Source organism: Plodia interpunctella, chromosome 30 (assembly GCF_027563975.2).
Source record: "Plodia interpunctella isolate USDA-ARS_2022_Savannah chromosome 30, ilPloInte3.2, whole genome shotgun sequence".
Classification (NCBI taxonomy): domain Eukaryota; kingdom Metazoa; phylum Arthropoda; class Insecta; order Lepidoptera; family Pyralidae; genus Plodia; species Plodia interpunctella.
In genome coordinates, this window is record NC_071323.1 from 3,951,199 (window position 1) to 3,972,500 (window position 21,302).

Genomic DNA, 21,302 nt, shown 5'->3' on the forward strand with positions numbered 1-21,302 from the left:
AGACTTGTTACCATAGTCGCTAAACATTATTTCAAAATTATTGAGTGAATACATAATCTATGAATTAAAAACTTCGCCGGCAGCTCTGCCTGGATCGTAATAAAACACGGTCACACGCAACACGTTTATTACTCGTCTCCATTCGTGTAACCTTTTAGAGTACTCCTATTTTATGAACTGTCACAAAATTCGTGCCAATAGATTTCAAGTCATTAATATTCTAACTACAATCACAGATTATATAATACCGCTACAATATTTTGCATATTGACAGTTTCAGCTCGGCGCGTGTAAAACAATGGAGCCGCAACCAGATGCGTCGAACTTTACTCAAGCTGAGTACCCTCAGCAGAAACTACTGCCGTCACTCCGACTCCGGTTTCAATGGAGCTCTGGGTTGATCTCTGGCGTGTGTCTTCATGTGTCGAGCAAAGGAGCGTTCATGTCTGTAACGATGTTGGCAGACTTCACATTTGTAAGGCTTCTCGCCCGTGTGAGATATGCTGTGGCTGGATAAATTAGCCTTTCGACTGAAACGATCACCGCAAACGTTACATTGAAACGGTTTCTCCCCGGCGTGGGTTCTGACGTGCTTCGATAGATCACAATTCCTTCTACAGCTAAAAACGCATTTAGTACATCGATATGGCTTGTCTCCAGTGTGAGTTCGTTTGTGAAAATTCAAACTGGACTTTTGCCTGAAACGACGATCGCAAACATCACACTGAAACGGTCTCTCCCCTGTGTGGCTTCTGATGTGGATCAGCAGTTCAGAGTTGTGGTTGAACTTGTTGCTGCACACGTGGCACTGCAGTGGTTTATCTCCAGTGTGGTTCCTAATGTGATGTGTTAATCTAGATTTTTGATTACAACGATAATCACAAAGATTACACTGGAAGGGCTTCTCGCCGGTGTGAGTTTTAAGGTGACGTAACAATTCAGAATTATGATTAAATTTATTACTACACACATGGCATTGGAATGGTTTATCCCCTGTGTGGTTCCTAATGTGATCCTTTAAACTAGACTTATGATTACATCGATAATCACAGAGGTTACACTGGAACGGCTTCTCGCCGGTGTGAGTTCGCATGTGACGTAACAATTCCGAGTTATGATTGAATTTATGATTACAGACATTACACTGGAACGGTTGCTCCCCGGTGTGAGTCCGAATGTGATTTGTCAAAACATACTTTTGATTACAACTGTAATCGCAATGGTTACACTTGAATGGTTTCTCCCCGGTGTGAATTTTATTGTGACGTAATAACTCAGAGTTAAGATTGAATTTATGATTACAAATATTACACTGGAACGGTTGCTCCCCGGTGTGAGTCCGAATGTGATGTGTCAATCTGGACTTTTGAATACAACGATAATCGCAAAAGTTACACTTGAATGGCCTCTCCCCCGTGTGAGTCCTCATGTGGCGCAACAAATCACAATTTTGATAAAATTTCCTGTCGCAAACGTTGCATTGGAACGGTTTCTCCCCGGTGTGAGTTCTCATATGAAACATCAAATTAGACTTCTTAGAATATTGTCTCTGACAAACATCACACCGGTGTCCTCCAGCAGTCCCGGGAGCTGAATCTTGTCGGGACTTGCGCTGGCTGCTGTGGGCTGTACTTCCTTCAGCTTGTCTCCGTTTGTCAGCTCCCGACGTCTGCGCTGAAGCGACATCTGTCAACGATTTTGAGATCTATATAATATAGCAATAATAATGCCTATGAAATCTACGTGACGGTAGCAAAAGCCAAGCCACACATTTTAACTATAATGTAGAGTATGTGAAGTTAGATATGGTGAAGTTAGGGCGCATATATTAAGAATCTTGGCTCTGCATGAGATCTGACCACTTTTTCATACATTTTGACAAGTGTAGTGTGATTGTGAAGACAAACTAGACTCGTCTTGGCAACATTTTTACATGAAAATGTTTTTGGTGGGATTTCATTTATTTTTGTAAGTTGGTAACTACACTACCACTACTACTAGTAACACTACTTTTGTTTTGTTTTCTTTATTTTTTAAATATTATTTTTTAAGTTTTTATATTTAATTTTTTTTTAATTCTTTATTGACCTTGCAGCGACGGCCGTCGTCACTATTTCCGTATAAACTGTCACCTCCTTTTTTAAAGAGTTAGGGGATGATTTTTGAAAAATTACCCCACACGTATTTTTTTATTTGTTACAAAAAGTATTTTTACTAATTTTAAGATATCTATACTAGCTACGATATTCAAACTCATGGTATTATATCTTGAAAATGTTAACTATCTGGCATTATCCAAACCAAAGTTACGAGGGTTCAAAAATACGACGAAACGTTTCGTGAAAAGGTAGGTAGTGCCCTTGCGCTTCGCTTGGCTTGTCTGGCGGGGGCACTACCGTGCCCCCAGATAATTATTAAGAAGAAAAAGAAGAAAGTTTGTGTCCTCTTCAAGCTCTATCTACTCAACCAATCTTCTTGAAATTTTGAAACTTTTAAAGTATAGAGAAGGATATAGGGTACCTTTCATCCCGGAAAACGTAACTGTTCCCGTGGGAAATTTCCGCGGACGAAGCCACAGGCAACAGCTAGTAATCACATGAAAGTTTAAGTTCAAGCCTATTTACCTGTTACAATATTGAAACAGCTTCAAGAAAATAACGCTTTGAAAATAATAATTTCCACTATAAAAAGAAAAACGAATATTTTCTTTTATGAATATACATAGATTGAAAGTACTGCGCAAGGCAAGCTTCGGTCACGCCAGTAATCGCCGCACTTGGTTTGTATCATTGTTTTTCATTACACAATGTACTCACAGTTGACTAAACCGAACTGCACAGATACAGAATATGTACTATTCTCTACAGGGATGATCACAGTTGCATTACCTAAGTCAATATTATATTTCTGTTCTGAGCTGAGTGTAGCTACTAACAGGTACCCAGTGCTAGTAACTAATTGCCTTGAGATGCTTTATGAGACAAAATATTGATAGATGCTCTATGTCACAAATGGACTTCATAAAAGTCAGATTTGCAAAATGTTAGGAATATAAATCTACATTTTTATAAAGCTCACAGGAATATCTTATATGTTATACTACAGCAGTATGTTATACTACTCAAGGACAATGTGTGGAAAGCATACCTTCTCCTCGCTCTCCACTCCCGGCTGTGTCCATCTCTGCATCGTGCAGCTGTGACAGACTGAGAGGGTCCTCTTCATCCAAGTCACATTTATATTTGGTGTCACACATGTTGTCAGGCTGTAGAGGATCTGGTAACTCGCTACTCATGTTGGTTCCTGTATGTTGAGACAAATTCTCCTTTTTTAAAACTAGACAGCCATGTAGAAGCTGTTCTGTCTATATCAAAGCACATACCTTCCTCTGGCTCCTCCTTGGGTCTAATTGGCTCAAATTTGGTCATATCTGACTCCAGCTCAGATTTGATCTCCACGGGAGTGTGTATGTCACTATTATGATGTACAGCTCCACTGCAGGTCAGTGACCCACGCAGCCCTTGAGCCTTGCGGTCAATCAGGGATATTGCTTCTGTAGTTATCTGTAAGCATACAAATATATCACATGTAAACTTTTTATTGACTACAATTTGTGATACTTATTAAAAGGTTCAAAAGTTTTTACCTCAGTCTGTCTGTGCAACATAGCATTCAGCACATTCTCTGCTAATGCACAAGTCAGCATCAACTTGCGGCACTTGTCGAGCTGAGCGTAGCAGATATAACACGCCGCCACGGGCTTCCCCTCACTGTGCAGCTGAAATGTTCAACAACAATGAAGTTACATTGTGTTCTTCCAACTGGCGTAAGCTTTAAGCATGATAAGAACTAGTGGTTGTACTAACTGCATTGCTGGTGATCTTCTCATACACCAGCTGGAGCGCGCCGGCGATTGTTAACAACCGCACGTCCACCGCCAGACAGACTCGACAGGCTGCTACTGCGTTAGGCATTTCATCACAATTCTTGTTCTAACCAAACCACTTGCGAGCCTTTCTTGAATAATCTAAATTGAGGACCCCGCAACCGGAGAGACCCTGAGGAAGACCGAGAAAAGATGGCAAGATGGTCTTCAACAAGACCTGAAGAAATTAGGTACCTACCTACCTAGGTACCTAAGAAACGCGCGAAAATGGAAGACCCTTTTTTACAACAAAACACAATTTTAGTTTCATTAATTGTGAGAAACAGTAATACATGCGCTGCGCATTGATGTTTCTTGCTCATTAATAAAACGTTAAAACAAAACTAATTTAAAAATTGAAAAATTTAACTAGGTAGGTATAGTTACATTTATTTTTAGTAATATTTACATTGATTACGACAAAATAATGTCACTTCTTCATCTGACAATCTTGACATTGACTCGAGGCAGTGTTGCCAGCAGGGTCCTGTTGGTCCTGTGTCCTGTTTATGGAGTGGGGCATATTACGCAAAACTCAGCGCAGATGGCGATACTGGTACAACTAAGGTACACAAACATTGCCAATGGAGGCAAAAAGCGCTAATTTTCAATATTGTTTCAGATTTACGACCAAAAATACCTTCTACGCAATCGTGGTCCGAGTTTATAGGAAAAAGGAAGGATTTAGTGAATTATTGAATAGGCCATTGTAAAACACAATACAATTATAATTATTGAATACTATTGATATCACATTGCACTATTGGTGGGATTGGGATATGTATATTATTTTCGACCACCACTTCTTCAACATAATCAATTAAGCACTTCCACCCAAAAACCATTCAAATCAAAAACATAAACAAAAAACCGTCTATAGGGTTAACTTCATATACGATTTTTAGCTTCACGTTTAGCAGCTTTGTCGCCTTTGAGTACACTTTTAAGACAACTGAACTGAACTTATAAGAAAACTGAAGGGCGGTTAATTGGTCCTGAAAATAATAACACAATTTTAGGTTATGTTCTGCATCTTATTTGGTCAACTTTGGATAAACTTGATTTTGACTGAAAGCCTTACTTGTATGAAGTCTATATTTTTTTGCAGCGGTTTCCCATACTTTTTGTTATCTTTTAAAAAATAATCTATCCCAATATTTGGGCACCCGAATATGCAACACTGTTGTATATTTTCACAAACGAATGCTTACACAAGGAAAATATGAATAAAGTACTCTAAAATAAACGTTTTCACCGACTTAGCAAAAGGCGACAAAGCTTTTGTCCCTAAGCGCAGTAATACTCCCTATTGTTCAATTCCTGTCTTACTAGAGATATATTATTAGAAATATGATATTTCGTAATGTTTTTATATCTGTGGATATTTCGCAAAATAACAGGTAGGTACTTAATCTCTTTTTCTTTTAGCCTATCTCTTTTTAGTATGAGCGAAAGTGAAACGAAATTTAAGAGAAAAAATCGGTCAAGTGCGTGTTGACTCGCTCGCTTTAAGAGGGTTATGTACATAGTATATAGAATTCTTTTACATATATTTTATATATTTTTCAAATATAAGAACATTACATCAATATAAACTGGCACCATCTGTCCAATTTTTCTCAAATTAATTAATCATTATGTAATGGAATTTCCTAATTTTCCACCGAAAATATTTTTCCTAATTAATTGAAAAAAATATTAACTTAAATATTTACTCTGCACTCTTGTGTTTGGATCGTAGGATTACATACCACGTCACCTGATTTGGACTATTAGGTCCGGAGCAAATAGTCTGTGACAAACAGACGGAATCTTAAAAAGTACATTTCCCGTGGGAAATTCACGCGGGCGAACCCGCGAAGGTAAAGCTGGTGTCGAATAAATAAAAAACGATGCGATGTCACTCATAATACATTTATTTTTCCTTATAAATAGCCTTGTTAATCGACACAGGGTAACTTCTATTTTAATGTATTGTTGAACATCGAAATAGTAAATTCTGTTATAACTAAAGTTATAACGGACTACACGGCTCTCATCTATGGACGCAGCAGTCTCTGCGTGCGCCCGTCGTTTTGATAAAATGGCGTATTTTGGCGTACGTCAAAATTGACTGAGACACCGGGGCCGCGCGCGCGGCCCTTCTTAATCTATACAGGTCGCGCGCCATTAGTATGCATGGCTCATGCCTAATACAGACTTAAGTTTTATTTGTATACCAAAATATACCTATTTATTATTTGTATACCAAAATATACCTATTTATTTGTGCTAGGTAAGTATATTATGCATGTATTATATCTTTTAATTTAAAAATGCAGATCTAACACATTATGTTCATATTTGTGTTTCTTTTATCATAGGTATTGCTGATATGATGTTAATGCTCTGTCGCGGTACCATTACCATACATTGGAAACTACCAAACATACAAACACGTAGCACGTTCCTAACGTCCATTGCTATTTTGCCCGTATCGCATCGTGTAAAAAAGACACAGAAGAGAACGTGTGTACGCAAATGGTTTCCTAATAAGTACCTAGTACGCCTGAACTATTCCACGCCATTATCCTGGAGACCGAGCTGCTAAGGAATTGTAATCTCTTCATCTGATGCCGACCTCTTCTTCCTGCGCGGTGAAACATATAACTAAGTACGTTATATAGCTATATATATTTCTCGCATAATGCATAGCAAGAAAAGTTGGGGCACAGACGAAAGAGATAGCAATATAGCTTGCATCAAAAAGGAATGCGGGCGCCTATTTTCTCCAGCTTCATGATCCACACGAGACTGACTCTGTAATTCATAAAAAAAAGTAAAAACATACTTCAAGCTAAGCTATGTTGCGTCACCCGCACTCGCGCTGTATAAAATTTGAAATTGAAAGAGACAAAACACATTTTAGCTTGAAGTATGGTTTAACTTTTTATGAATAACAGGGTGAGCTAACAAAGAAAACTAAAGACAACGAACTAGCGTATGTACCTATCAAAGTGAAATAGAACATTACCAAATAACTTCCGGCCTTTGTTAGAACAAAACGGTGAGATAGCTGACAAAATATACGCTCTGTCTTATGTGTTCTCGTGTATTTCCATACGCCATAAGCGTGTCTCTTTCTTGTATGCCCGGAACGAAAGATATGACGATGTCTGTAGTTTTCTTCGTCTACGGAACCAACATATGTTCTAAAAACTAGCAATATGATACATTGGGCCTTAATTATTGAACAATATAACTATCACTATGACTAAGACAAAATAATTTACAATGGGAGGCGCTCCGCAAGTCAATTTGTTTTGAAGCATTGCTTTTTCAAGGACATCTAGAAATCGACCTTGTTTACAGTCGAATACCAACCTAACCTAACCTTAAATAAATAAAAATATTGTTATAAACAAAAAATAATGTTATAAATAAAATAAAAATGATTAGACTATCTTAATTCTACAATTATTATAAACATTAATACATTAATGTTTAAAATTTTCACAAGAAGTTTATTTCTTTATATAAGTATCTACATCAGTTATATGTACATACAACTCATAATATAAAATAAGATCGGTTTTGCGATATCATGTAAATAAATAAACCATACAACATTTTGAAGTCACTTTAGCTTTTTTTTGTTTAGTAATGTTTGATAATCGCGCTTTGTAATATCTGCTATTGACAAAACAAGACAAAACATAATTTAGTTTAAGTACTTATTAAATGGATTTAGTAAGTACTTCGATGTTGTGTTTGCCCAAGTGAGTGATGCGTGGAAAAAGATATATGTGTGCTGAAAGGCCATGTTTGTATTTCACGTATGGCATATGGTGACACTCTTTAATACGGCCATTCAGTTTTAAATTGATACTAACAATAAAAATTATATTAAAAATCTAAGAAACCCCGACTCTTACGACTAAGATGTCGTTCTGATAGAAGCTGCTGGAAGGTTTCCAAGCCGCTGAACACACATTTTCCGAACAGATAAAAACACACTCGATTGAATTACCTTTTAAATAAAAAATCTAGATCTAAAACGGTCCAGCCGTTTGGCTGCTACAGCCACAGACATACAGATACACAGACACGTCAAACAGACATACAACTTAGTCGGGGTTTAAAAAATCTGCAATAGATATGGTTATACACGTAGCTGTCCGTCATCTGCACCGCTGGAGTTCGTGACGAAGAAAGTAGGATTCTCAACTATTGCCGAACTATCAATAGTTTGACAATCGATAGTTCTAATCGAAAAAGTCACATTATCGATAGGCCAATCGATACTATCGATTGCCATTTCGCAGCAATACTATTGATACTCGCATTAGACGTGTATTAACAGTACTATCGCCTCACAGACAATAGCCCATGGCGTGCGCGCGCGCGCTGCGGTAGTACTGCAGGTAGCGCTCGGGGGAGCTCGCCAGCTGCTTCACGACCGCCTCGCACTGCATCGCGTGCCCCCACTGAGACTGTCACAAGGCTTTATAGATCACAGCAATTAGGAATTAACAATCTATAAAACAAATCATCAATGCTATCCGTTGCGTAGTTTTGAATATGTAAGTATAGGCAGGGACAGATAGCGGAAAGCGATTCCTGACAAAGATTTAGGTGTATAATTTGTTACGGTTGAACCAGAGCGAAACCGGGTCAGGCGGTTTGATTTTGATTTTGATTTAGAATAGGACCTCTTCTATACTCTTGTGGACGTCATACGAGACGACTAAGTGACACGTAGCCATAATAGCCTTGATAGACAACAATGGCGTCCCCAGAGAGGGTTGACGTCAGGCAGGCTGCCGGTTGGAAAATCACAGCCAAATCTTCAAAATTGTATGGTTATTTCTCTTCATAGCTGCAAGTGTAACCTGGTGCACGCAAAGCCGAGGCAGAGTGAGAGAGAGAGAGAGAGAGAGTGAGAGAGAGAGAGAGAGAGAGTCACCATGTGTGGGAAGGCGTCCCGCTTGGCGTCGAAGGCCCGCGGGCGCAGACAGCGCAGCAGACACAGCCGCTCGAGCCAGGGCCACACCATGTAGTCCAGCATACCGGCTGAGCTGCCGCCGAAGTACGCCGTCCCTGTGGACGACATGTGGAAACTAGCAAAAAGAAACATGAGATTAAAAAATAGACGTGTATAAGAAGCCAGTTAAGTAATAGTCACCTCTAGCGGCCAGCTCCTTCTCGAAGACGTCGACGGTCTGCAGGATCTGGTCGCCGCCGAACGTGAAGTTCGTGTCGAAGCACTCCAGGCTGCCTTTGATCAGCTGTAATTTTTTTTTTTCATAAAATTTGTTACACATGCTTTTTAACTTATTTTTAAAAATTTCTGTAATCGAGCGGGAATTGAGCCCGCGCCCCTGTCTATCCGGGACAGTGCTGTGACCACTGAGCTGTCGAGACCGTGCCAGTTCGGCCGAATCAATTCATCTCTTCACGTCTCACGCCGACGTACAGTATTTTCAGTAGAGAGTAGCGGGTACTCTTAACTAATAATATTATTATTATCACTTACTTAAATAATATTATTTTCAATTTTAATGACCTATATTTGTAGACATTGAAAGTTATATAAAATGTTTGAATAAATTCTAATGTTTCGACGTGAAAAAAGGACAAAAACACATTTTCATATTAAAAATAGTACGCAAGTATGGGTATTGTAACCGGGCTTCAGGGCGCCACAGGTGCGAATACGATCAGAGTAATAAGACAAAGAACATTTCCATACAACTTCTCTGTCGACAGCACGAGAGATCGCGAGAGAGAGAGAGAGAGAGAGAGAGAGAGAGAGGTACCTCGTTGAACCGCTCGATGAGCAGGCGGTCCTGCGCCTTCACGAGCGGGTCGCTGGAGTGCAGCGGGTTCTGCGGGTACCTGCCAATAGGGAACTTTTTAGGGGTCCGGACATCGAGAGGGAAAACGGATCCGAACGAGTAGAGGTAACAAATTGGAAGTTTTGTATATGCGATAAAACAAACGGGGTTCAAAAGATATGAGAATTTATATCGAACTAGCTTTGTGTGTGTATGTTTGACTTTTGCGTCATTTCATTAGATACCTATAGTATTCTAAATACTAATTCATTAAAATCGCTTGTAGTTTGGCCATGACAGCGTGACAGAAAATCTTTCGCATATAATATCAGGTAGTGTGGATATTAATAATATTGCAATTGTACATAACTATAACTATTAATAAAAATTATAACATGGGGCATTAGTAACAAAGAAATATATTCTTTTAGCCAAAATATGTTTTGTCACTATCGCACTTTAAAGTATTTGACATTGACAGAACGAGACAAAACATACTTTACCTTAAAGTATATTTTAACATTTTTATGAACAATCGAAAATATCGATCTTTCACGATCACGACACTAGCGATTTGATCAAAGAAGTTTGATGCAGAATGCCTTCATTATTTGAGAGTTTTCGATTCTACCTATAAAGCTATAGATAATTCTGGAACCAGCACTGCTTAAACTCTTTACTAGCGGCCCGCCCAAGCTTCACTCGGGTAAAAATATCTATTAGTGATATTCGTGCAGTATTCTTCGAGTTTATCGTGGAAACACACTCACTCATGGATCTACCTGACAGCTTTCGTATTGTGTATAGCGTCACGATCACGGCCTACCTCTCGTCCAGGTAGTCGCAGATGACGATGCTCTCGAACAGGCAGCGGTCGCCCTGCGGCGTCGGCACCTCCAGCACCGGGATTTTTACTGCAAATTTATTTCATACCTTCATTCATATATGTTTCTCATCTCCTGTGTATTGTGTGCTCTTTTATTTTCTAATTGTTTTTCATTTTACATATTTTCTATGTTCTTTTAAACAGGTATTGATAATGTCAACAAAAATTCATACAAGAATTACGTCATGAATTAAAGCAAAAGTGCCTACCTATAACACTTGCAGCGTTCCCCGCCGTATCGTGGAAGCAGCTAATAGTTATAAGCTAGGATTGTATGGGCATATGAGACTGGAAGAAAACTATATTATTATAAGACTTCAGGTTGATAAAACAGAAGGCCTTCCACGAATTATACAAATACGTAGCACATTACTTACGCTCTCGTGCTGTCTCTATGTCGCATCAGCGTAGGTATGCATGCATCGTGTAAATAAGAGAGATCGACATCCATTACAATGACGTGCTAACGAGGTGGATGGATGCATCAAAAAAAGTATGAATAAGAAGGAAGTGTAATATCAAAACAGTTAAATGGAAGGAGTTAACGTTCTGTGACATCACAAGAGTGGGAAAAAGGTCAAGAAGAAAGATGGTCGTATTTACGTCTGGGATTCTTCTCCCGGAACCAGTCGGGCAGCCGCAGCGGGTCGAGCGCGTGCAGCTCGTACGGCACGCGCTTGGCCTCCAGCACGAGCCGCACGCGGTGCGCGTACGGGTTCATGTGCACGTGGTACAGCCGCAGCTGGCCCGGCGGCAGCGGCGGCGGTGGCGGCGCCTCTGACCAACGTTCAACAATATTCATATAAGTACATCACTTATTCATGTCAAAAATGTACGTATTAATCTAGTCTACAGATTTTCAAAGCAGGTGAAGAAGCGGCGCAACAAACTTCACGGCAATGTGCGTCTTGTAATCTAGCCGTACAGTGCACAGGGTACATCTACAAAAAGTTGGTTGGGAGGGTGCTGATTATCCCTCCATGGAAACGCTATTGTTCCCTATCAAATACACGAGTCGTTTACTGATTGATTGACTTGCTATTGTTGTGTTCTCGTTAGAATATACAATCTGATTTGACTTGTCGCTAAGGCAATTTCAGATTCCCTCGATCAAAGTTAAATAAAACAAACAAAATACCTAGGCTCAGTCCCCTAAAATATATGTGTTTAACATAATCATTCAATCCTATGTGTTCACCCATAAACATCAAATTCGGTCTAGCTATTTCATCATAAACGTGTAACAGATAAACTCGCATTTAAATAATAATTTTAAGACTGAAGATAAAAAAATCCGAATTGATCATCTAAGCAGGTAGGTGACGAGACACGAGCAGAGGTCGGCATACGATAGCTTGCGCGACTGTGATGTCATCGCGAGGCATTTGTTACATCAATGAGGCTCCTTGAACTGATTTCGACATTTTTACCACAAAATGGAAAGAAAGAAGGAAAAATGTTAATACAACCACAGAAATCCAAATAATAGTGAAAATAAAAACTAAACTGTTTAATGCGTAAATAGCACACCATCTAACAAAAAAAAAAACAAAATTTAAACCTAAATTTCATTTTAATTTTATCGTTATCGATGTATCATCGAAGTTTTCGATCGTAGGTTGGTACCTTGTCTAAAGTACTTATTCACAGGTAGGTACCTACCTATCATCAATTCTGAAAACAGCTGTACCTGTTCAATTATCGCATTAGGTATATTTTTAAAACATTTTCACAATGCAGCAGTCGATTGTTTAAAAAAATATTTTTGTTCTCCTTTTATTCGTGCGTAATTACACATTTATTTAGGTATTTAAATAGTTCTTATTCTTACCGGCGGCGCCGAAAAAAAGAACCATTATAACTAGATAACACAGAAACAATAACAGTTTGAAACTTACCCGATGATTTATGCTGGTAATATGACATATTTTTCACGTATTCACACAATATTCTATTTTAAAAACTATTTTAGCCGATAAAATGTGTACTACTTCCCCCGTCTCACCGAGCAATCGACGTCACATTTAAAATTATATTCTACTTGTACCACTTTTACACCTACTATGACATCATTGGTGGCTGACCCGGTTAGCTGTTAGTCGTCGCCAACGCTACGAAGTCGATGATACAATAACATTCCAATGGTGGCCGTGGCTATGGAGATCTTTTCACATCAGCAGGGTTATAAATACAAGTAGGTTAACATCAACACATTTTCACCAAAGTTCCTCTTTTTAGGTAAGATCGCCGGCTGAGGGAGATTCTATGGACTGTGGGTTTGTTTTTGTGTACGGCCATTAGATAGCAAGTATTAATTATTTTATAATCACAAACTAAGATAAAATAAATTTTAGGTTATATATTTCTTACGGAGAAATCACAGCCTAATACATAGCGAGAAGCTGGTACGTAGGTGCCTACCTACTGTACGTTTCTGTTTGGTGGGTATTTTTTTTAGTCTTTGACAGTTTTTAATTAGGAATGTATTCCACTGTCTCATCATTTTGTCCAATTGATACTTCAACAGCTGATGCGATGCGATTGGATAGTTTTAAAACTAAGTGTACAAGCGTTATTTGATTATAAAAAATACAAAGTATGTACCTACTACTTTGTATTATGGTAGGTACCTTTATCGCAATGTTGAATTATATTTGTATGTAATAATTTGATTTTTAGTAATGTTTTTATATAGCTGTGGATTTTTTTTTATTGTATTGTATGGCTGGCATCGCATTCACTCAGTCTGATATGCCGATGAGGGAAAATAAGTAAAAGCTGTCAAACTAAAATCAATGTCATAATAAAAGATTGATGTCAAACAAGCTATTGTGTTGTTATTTTTTTTTGGAGAAAGAAAAGTGTTGTTTGTTTTCTTTCTTGATTTCACCTAGTTTAAAAATGAAAATGAACTGAAAGCTAAGCAAACGATTGCATGTCTTAGTATATTAGGTATCGAACAGTGAAGATAGTCGCGGTCAGCGATGGAGCTCCCCCAGACCTGCCGTTGTTGCCTGTCCGCAGGCGCGCACAGGGACCTGAACACCTCCTACCTGTGGCTGAACAAAAAGGAGGTCTATTCGGAGATGCTTCAAGAATGCTTCAATATTGTGGTAAGCCATAGTATTTCATTGTTTTGGTAAAAATGGAAAATATATGCCGACTTTCGTGGCGCAGTGCTCGCCACGGCCGGAGCTCTTGAGTATATTACTAGTCGCAGTGTGGGCAAACATTTTTACAAATGACCACAGGTTCCGCTAGAGTGGTTGACTTTATTTAATATATTATATATTGAATAAGATACAATTCTTTTAGTCACAATTCAATTAGTGTCTTAACAAGTCATTAATTTAACTTTTGTTGTCTTATTGAGATTTCCTTTACATTATTATTTTGTTTACTAACTATATTAAAAAAAAATAAATTTACTTATTTTAACCTATTTATTAGAGACAGATAACAGATAAAGAATGCTGTTTGTTACTGGACATGTGTATATCATGTAGATCACAGTTTGGTGGAACCAAACCATTGTTAACAGACATATTGACTCTTTCCGGACTGCACACAATCGGGCACCAGCTCATCATATAGGGCAGTTGTTCCTCAGCCTGGAGAGACTCGATATCCTCCTTTGCTTCAGCTGTCTGTCCCAGAATGAAGCTGAAAAAAGAATGTAGAAATAAATTTGGTCCCTGGATACCCAACAATGCTTGTCAATGTAACTCCATGTTGCAGCTGAGTGTGACCCCGCGGAGCAGCGCCATCTGCGAGGCGTGCGTGCAGCAGCTGCGCGGCGCCTGCGCCTTCCGCCAGCTCGTGCTGCACAGCGAGGAAGAGCTGCGCTCCGCCGGCCGCCAGCACGGTACTCTCATCTCCGCATTCCTGGTTATATTGGAGGCTGTGACGCCGCGAAGCCCAGAGTCAGCAAAAAAAATAACCTGAGTATATTGAAAATTAAACTGTGATTTTACAACCCACCTGCCTGACATCTACCCATCCAGTACTTCACCCTCTGATTTAAAGAGTCACCATGAAAGAATTAAACTATTCAGAATATTGGAAACTGAAGCGATGTGGAAAATTTCATCTTTATAGGACAAGTGAAAAAAGGTGATATTCAACTTGCAAGATGACTCATCAATTGAATGAAAGCTTGTAAAATAGAATAGTGAATATCATATATTTTGTGTTTGCGGTCACAGATGTGAAGCCGGAGCCGGAAGTGAAACTGGAGCCAGAGGACGACTCCGACGACTACTTCTTGTCTGAGGCCGGTCAGTGCGTCGTGTGAACACTGTGAAACTTTAATTATTGCTTATTGAATGTGTAGATTCATTTATTCTGGATGTACGCTATGGTCTTTTTTAAGCTAATTAGACGAAAATTTTAGTTTTTGTTCTAGATCAATTTACTTTTCTTTTTTGTATAAGATTGAGAGACAACAGGCGAATCTTTATTGCCATTTCTCTAACAAAAGTAGTGTGACGATACGCGGGGCAAAAGACAGACGGGTAGGGTACGCAGCTCCGCCCGTACATCTAGTCTGACCTATCGACACTTGCAGATGAACGGAAAATGAAATAGGCTGAATAACAAGTAAATTAGTTTCAGCGAAAGACGTGGCCGTGGAGAATGTGAAGGTGGAATGCGAAGCGCCCGCGCGCAAGAAGAGGAGGGCGAGGAAGAGAGAGCGAGAGGAGAAGACGTCGGGCAAACTCACGACTGCCGCGGGTGAGCGTACACAAACACGTAGCATGTACTATCCACACGCTGCCCCTTTTTCCCATATCGTGTACGCGTCGTGTACAACGTCCCACCCCGGCTCACACTACATTTTAAAGTCCGAATGATGAAATCACTTGATATTTAAATCGATTGCAGTCCTGTCATCGAACATTAATTCGCAAAATTAAATTTAGTAAAAAGGAACTGGTAAAATGATGTCATCCTAATATTGGATTTTGTAAAGGATCGTGATTTTCCCACGGGAATATTTTTCCGGGATGCAAGGTACCCTCCGTACTTTAAACTACAGTAATGCATTTCAAGAAATTTGCTTGAGTAGATAAGAAGAAGAGAGAGGTAGTGAAGAGGTAACAACTTTCGTATTTATAATATAAGTTGGAATGACTTTGCATTTTGAGTATTTGGTATAATAACTATTTTAGGTCTATGTAGGTAGTGGCAGGACAAATTGGTTCCATATTGCTTTTTATCATATGACTTGTTGTCGAAAGAAATGTTGTCAAATGATGGTCCTCTTTTTTAAAGTAAAAATTGAACAAACAAATCCAATAAAGAGTTCTTCTATTTATCTTTGCCATTCTGGGACAGCAGCTGTTTCAACTGAGCTATCGAACCACTCGAGCAAGCAAGTAACAGTAAGTTTATATTTCCTGACCCGACAGACTTGACCGCGAAGAAGGGCCGCAAAGCCAGCGAAGCCCCTCGCTGGGGCTCCAGCAGCCAGCTCAAGGCCAAGCTCCGCCACAACCTGTCCGCGGTGCTGCAGGCCTCCAACGCGCTGCCCTTCCGCAACAAGACCCTGGTCGGCTACCAGTGCGCGTACTGCGACAACTCCTACCCCGACCCGAGGGACTTACGGGGACACACCGACGCCGACCACACAGCGCAACGTCTAGAACACAAAGTGACCTTCGACTTGGAATACGGCGTCAAACTGGACATCACGGACCTGAAGTGCACCATATGCGACGAGAGCATGGAGAACCTGGCGAAGCTCAAGGAGCACCTGGTCAAGGTTCACGGGAAAACCATACATGAGGACGTCAAAGACCACCTGCAGCAGTTCAAACTGAAGAAGGGCGAGGTGTACGACTGCGCGATGTGCTCCGCCACGTACGAAACGTTCAAGATGTTGAAGCAGCACATGAACAAGCATTACAGGAACTACACGTGCAGTGACTGTGACACTTCATTCGCCACCAGGCGATCCCTGAACGCGCACCGGATGACGCATCAGGAAGGCAGTTTCAAGTGTGATTTCTGTGACAAAGTGTTCGCGAATAAAACTAAAAAGCATTACCACGAAAAGACTAAACATTTGGGCAACCGCAGCATCGCGAACTGCCCGTTCTGCAACGAGTCGTTCCGCAGCTACTACCAGCGGAACCAGCACCTCACCAAGGTGCACAACTCGGAGACGCCGTACAAGTGCAACGTGTGTGACAAGGTGTACGCGCTCAAGTCGCTGCTCATGTACCACATCAAGAAGAGCCACCTCATGGAGAGGAACTGCCAGTGCACGGAGTGCGGCTTCAGGTTCTTCAGGTAAGTATATGCCGGCGGCCTTTGCCTAGGTCACTCTTGGAGGTCCTGTCGTTTTGTAGTTTATTAACGCATTATTACGATAAGCACGACCTGATGGTGCACCCAGAATCGGCTCCTCAGGGAACTCCTCAACGGTTTACAGCACGGCCTTGATTTTTATCTCTTGTCACACGTTGGGTGCGAGACAACGTGCGGCAAGATCGCTCCGGCAATAAAAGCTTCAGCTAAAAGTGTTTTGTTTTGTTAAAAACTAGTTTGAAACAGAGCGACACGTTTCCAGCAAGAAGGCGCTGAAGGCGCACATGGTGAAGCACTCGGGCGAGCGCGCCTTCGCCTGCGACGTCTGCCACAAGGCCTACGCCAGGTGACCTCTCTCTCTCTCTCTCTCTCTCTCTCTCTCACACACACACACACACGAGTGTCAAACTATATTCAAAGAGGCAATTCCCTACCGCCCTCTGGTGACAAGTACTGTCCACGTACACATTAGTGAGCTGCTACTTCCTCACGACGTTTTCTTTCGCGGGAAGTAACTAGCGGTCTGTTACTAGACAAGAGTCAGATCGGTATTCCAATAAAAAGTAGATTGGCACGAGTGGGATTCGAATATGGGACTTTTTTTAGTGGGCTAATGGATATTTTTCGTTACGGTACCAATTTTTATCGATTAGTTCCGTAACTAAAAAGATCCAACTATTGAGCTAAAGATTTAATAATTATATTTTTCCTTGTTAATACAAATTGGTAGAATAGAATAGAATGATAGGAATACAATATGAAAACCTAGACATCTAGTGCTCGCGCAGGAATCAAAAAAAATTCGTGTTCAATAGCCATTGACTGGTGATACGAAACCGCGGGTATTAGCGGGTTTACATGAACCTGGTATCGGCAGGAAGTACACGCTGCGCGAGCACAAGCGCATCCACGCGGACGAGCGCCGCTTCCGCTGCGCGCGCTGCGCGCTCGGCTTCGTGCAGAAGTGCAGTCTGCGCGCGCACCTGCTCGCCGCGCACGGGGTCTCCGCCGCCGCGCGCGACATCTCCGCCCTCACATAATACATACTGTAACATGTGTACGCGACTGCACTGTGTTTCATTGTACCTCTGTACCCGTGTTCCCATCCCTTTCAGACTAATGTGAAGGACAAAAAGATTTTACCGGTCCAATAGACGTGAGGTTTTACTTCGATTTTTTTCTTGAAAGAAATGCGGGCGAAGCCACGGGTAAAGGCTAGTACTGAATGAATTGTATGCGTAAGTCAGCACCACATCAATCATTATACAAGTAATAAGTATTGATCTTGTGTGCGTTTAATTTATGATCAATCTCAATTTGATCGGAAAATGGTGTCCATAACACAGGAACTTTTGAAGAAATATCCAATAACTTGTAGCCAAAAACTATCCAGACAAAATGAGGTTGCCTCACCAGCGCACTCATCAAAGCAAAAAGGAGTAGGTGGGTATCAGAATTTTACATCAATGCCTCGTTTTCCTCGTGGATATCAACAGACACGTGAACAGCATGAATTTAGTAAGTACTACCTACTAATAGGGCATATGACGCAAAGCTCAGCGCAGATGGCGCTACTGTTACAACTAAGTTACACAAACATTGCAATGGAGGCAAAAAGCGCCAATTTTTAATATTGTTGTAGATTTACGACCAAAGATACCTTCTACACAATCGTGGTGCGAGTTTAAAAGAAAAAGGAAAGATTATCTTGAAAATAATAACACTATTTTAGGTTATGTTCTGCATTATTTGGTCAACTGTGGTCATAAACTTGATAGTGACTGAAGATCTTACCCATATGAACTCCATAATTTAAGTCTTCACGTGTGAAGTGTACCAAGTTCCTTTTCGACCGTTTACTGGCTTGAAAATTTTTTTTTTTTTTCCCAATATATCGGCACCCGCATATACTACATTGTTGTATATCATCACAAACGAATACTTACATAATGCACTCTGGCGGGATAAATGCGCAGTAATATTCCCTATTCCATGGCGAAAAGACATATAAAAGTGGTAACACTGAGAGATTTATTGCCTGCTGCAGTTGGTAATTGCAACAAAACAAAACTTAAATAAATTTCTGGGCAAAATACGATTGATGCTTACAACACCTTCCACCACACATCGCGTCGTTACAAAATTAAATGGCACAAGCACACAAGTTCAACACAAGAAATTGTCTTTATCGCAAGAAACTTAGATGTCTAGTGCGCGCGCAGGAATCAAACCGGCATTTCAGATATTAGAAGTAACACTAGATGGCGCACAATTAGAACACGCGTAAATTAGAACGCGCAGGCAATATTTTCATGCAAAACATGACTTGGAATGCCGATCCATATTCTCCGGTTGGTTGGTTGGTTGGTTGGTTGGTTGGTTGGTTGGTTGGTTGGTTGGTTGGTTGGTTGGTTGGTTGGTTGGTTGGTTGGTTGGTTGGTTGGTTGGTTGGTTGGTTGGTTGGTTGGTTGGTTGGTTGGTTGGTTGGTTGGTTGGTTGGTTGGTTGGTTGGTTGGTTGGTTGGTTGGTTGGTTGGTTGGTTGGTTGGTTGGTTGGTTGGTTGGTTGGTTGGTTGGTTGGTTGGTTGGTTGGTTGGTTGGTTGGTTGGTTGGTTGGTTGGTTGGTTGGTTGGTTGGTTGGTTGGTTGGTTGGTTGGTTGGTTGGTTGGTTGGTTGGTTGGTTGGTTGGTTGGTTGGTTGGTTGGTTGGTTGGTTGGTTGGTTGGTTGGTTGGTTGGTTGGTTGGTTGGTTGGTTGGTTGGTTGGTTGGTTGGTTGGTTGGTTGGTTGGTTGGTTGGTTGGTTGGTTGGTTGGTTGGTTGGTTGGTTGGTTGGTTGGTTGGTTGGTTGGTTGGTTGGTTGGTTGGTTGGTTGGTTGGTTGGTTGGTTGGTTGGTTGGTTGGTTGGTTGGTTGGTTGGTTGGTTGGTTGGTTGGTTGGTTGGTTGGTTGGTTGGTTGGTTGGTTGGTTGGTTGGTTGGTTGGTTGGTTGGTTGGTTGGTTGGTTGGTTGGTTGGTTGGTTGGTTGGTTGGTTGGTTGGTTGGTTGGTTGGTTGGTTGGTTGGTTGGTTGGTTGGTTGGTTGGTTGGTTGGTTGGTTGGTTGGTTGGTTGGTTGGTTGGTTGGTTGGTTGGTTGGTTGGTTGGTTGGTTGGTTGGTTGGTTGGTTGGTTGGTTGGTTGGTTGGTTGGTTGGTTGGTTGGTTGGTTGGTTGGTTGGTTGGTTGGTTGGTTGGTTGGTTGGTTGGTTGGTTGGTTGGTTGGTTGGTTGGTTGGTTGGTTGGTTGGTTGGTTGGTTGGTTGGTTGGTTGGTTGGTTGGTTGGTTGGTTGGTTGGTTGGTTGGTTGGTTGGTTGGTTGGTTGGTTGGTTGGTTGGTTGGTTGGTTGGTTGGTTGGTTGGTTGGTTGGTTGGTTGGTTGGTTGGTTGGTTGGTTGGTTGGTTGGTTGGTTGGTTGGTTGGTTGGTTGGTTGGTTGGTTGGTTGGTTGGTTGGTTGGTTGGTTGGTTGGTTGGTTGGTTGGTTGGTTGGTTGGTTGGTTGGTTGGTTGGTTGGTTGGTTGGTTGGTTGGTTGGTTGGTTGGTTGGTTGGTTGGTTGGTTGGTTGGTTGGTTGGTTGGTTGGTTGGTTGGTTGGTTGGTTGGTTGGTTGGTTGGTTGGTTGGTTGGTTGGTTGGTTGGTTGGTTGGTTGGTTGGTTGGTTGGTTGGTTGGTTGGTTGGTTGGTTGGTTGGTTGGTTGGTTGGTTGGTTGGTTGGTTGGTTGGTTGGTTGGTTGGTTGGTTGGTTGGTTGGTTGGTTGGTTGGTTGGTTGGTTGGTTGGTTGGTTGGTTGGTTGGTTGGTTGGTTGGTTGGTTGGTTGGTTGGTTGGTTGGTTGGTTGGTTGGTTGGTTGGTTGGTTGGTTGGTTGGTTGGTTGGTTGGTTGGTTGGTTGGTTGGTTGGTTGGTTGGTTGGTTGGTTGGTTGGTTGGTTGGTTGGTTGGTTGGTTGGTTGGTTGGTTGGTTGGTTGGTTGGTTGGTTGGTTGGTTGGTTGGTTGGTTGGTTGGTTGGTTGGTTGGTTGGTTGGTTGGTTGGTTGGTTGGTTGGTTGGTTGGTTGGTTGGTTGGTTGGTTGGTTGGTTGGTTGGTTGGTTGGTTGGTTGGTTGGTTGGTTGGTTGGTTGGTTGGTTGGTTGGTTGGTTGGTTGGTTGGTTGGTTGGTTGGTTGGTTGGTTGGTTGGTTGGTTGGTTGGTTGGTTGGTTGGTTGGTTGGTTGGTTGGTTGGTTGGTTGGTTGGTTGGTTGGTTGGTTGGTTGGTTGGTTGGTTGGTTGGTTGGTTGGTTGGTTGGTTGGTTGGTTGGTTGGTTGGTTGGTTGGTTGGTTGGTTGGTTGGTTGGTTG

At 41.2% G+C, this 21,302-nt stretch overlaps 3 protein-coding genes across 10 annotated transcripts; 1 reads left to right on the forward strand and 2 right to left on the reverse strand.

Moving 5' to 3' along the window:
• Window positions 1-110: 110 nt before the first annotated feature.
• Window positions 111-4,389, reverse strand: LOC128682551 (zinc finger protein ZFP2-like). 6 transcript variants are annotated; one of them, XM_053767314.2, is made up of 6 exons: window positions 4,335-4,389; window positions 3,867-4,058; window positions 3,647-3,778; window positions 3,383-3,563; window positions 3,148-3,336; window positions 111-1,686 (listed from the first exon to the last, which is right to left on the reverse strand). In XM_053767314.2, exons 2-6 carry the CDS (start codon window positions 3,972-3,974, stop codon window positions 365-367), a joined length of 1,932 nt encoding a protein of 643 aa, XP_053623289.1. In that variant the 5' UTR covers window positions 3,975-4,058; window positions 4,335-4,389; the 3' UTR covers window positions 111-364. The 6 variants fall into 6 exon arrangements, with proteins under 6 accessions (XP_053623289.1, XP_053623291.1, XP_053623288.1 ...); XM_053767316.2 differs by having other exon boundaries at window positions 3,148-3,303; window positions 4,125-4,340; XM_053767313.2 differs by having other exon boundaries at window positions 4,129-4,337.
• A 1,434-nt stretch (window positions 4,390-5,823) lies between these two features.
• On the reverse strand, window positions 5,824-13,064 carry LOC128682519 (pyrimidodiazepine synthase). Its single transcript, XM_053767261.2, has 7 exons — window positions 12,526-13,064; window positions 11,231-11,404; window positions 10,568-10,655; window positions 9,724-9,802; window positions 9,090-9,192; window positions 8,871-9,004; window positions 5,824-8,397 (listed from the first exon to the last, which is right to left on the reverse strand). The coding sequence occupies exons 1-7, from the start codon at window positions 12,551-12,553 to the stop codon at window positions 8,278-8,280; spliced, it is 726 nt and encodes a 241-aa protein (XP_053623236.1). The 5' UTR covers window positions 12,554-13,064; the 3' UTR covers window positions 5,824-8,277.
• Window positions 13,065-13,468: 404 nt separating this feature from the next.
• On the forward strand, window positions 13,469-18,016 carry LOC128682518 (oocyte zinc finger protein XlCOF6-like). Of its 3 annotated transcripts, none has more exons than XR_008406122.2 (7): window positions 13,469-13,740; window positions 14,366-14,492; window positions 14,833-14,904; window positions 15,236-15,361; window positions 16,039-16,921; window positions 17,176-17,285; window positions 17,817-17,885. XR_008406122.2 is itself a non-coding variant. In XM_053767258.2 (7 exons), the coding sequence occupies exons 1-7, from the start codon at window positions 13,612-13,614 to the stop codon at window positions 17,977-17,979; spliced, it is 1,584 nt and encodes a 527-aa protein (XP_053623233.1). In that variant the 5' UTR covers window positions 13,469-13,611; the 3' UTR covers window positions 17,980-18,016. The 3 variants fall into 3 exon arrangements, 1 of the variants encoding a protein (XP_053623233.1); XM_053767258.2 differs by having other exon boundaries at window positions 17,202-17,285; window positions 17,817-18,016; XR_008406123.2 differs by having other exon boundaries at window positions 13,470-13,740; window positions 17,206-17,285.
• The last annotated feature ends 3,286 nt before the right edge of the window (window positions 18,017-21,302 follow it).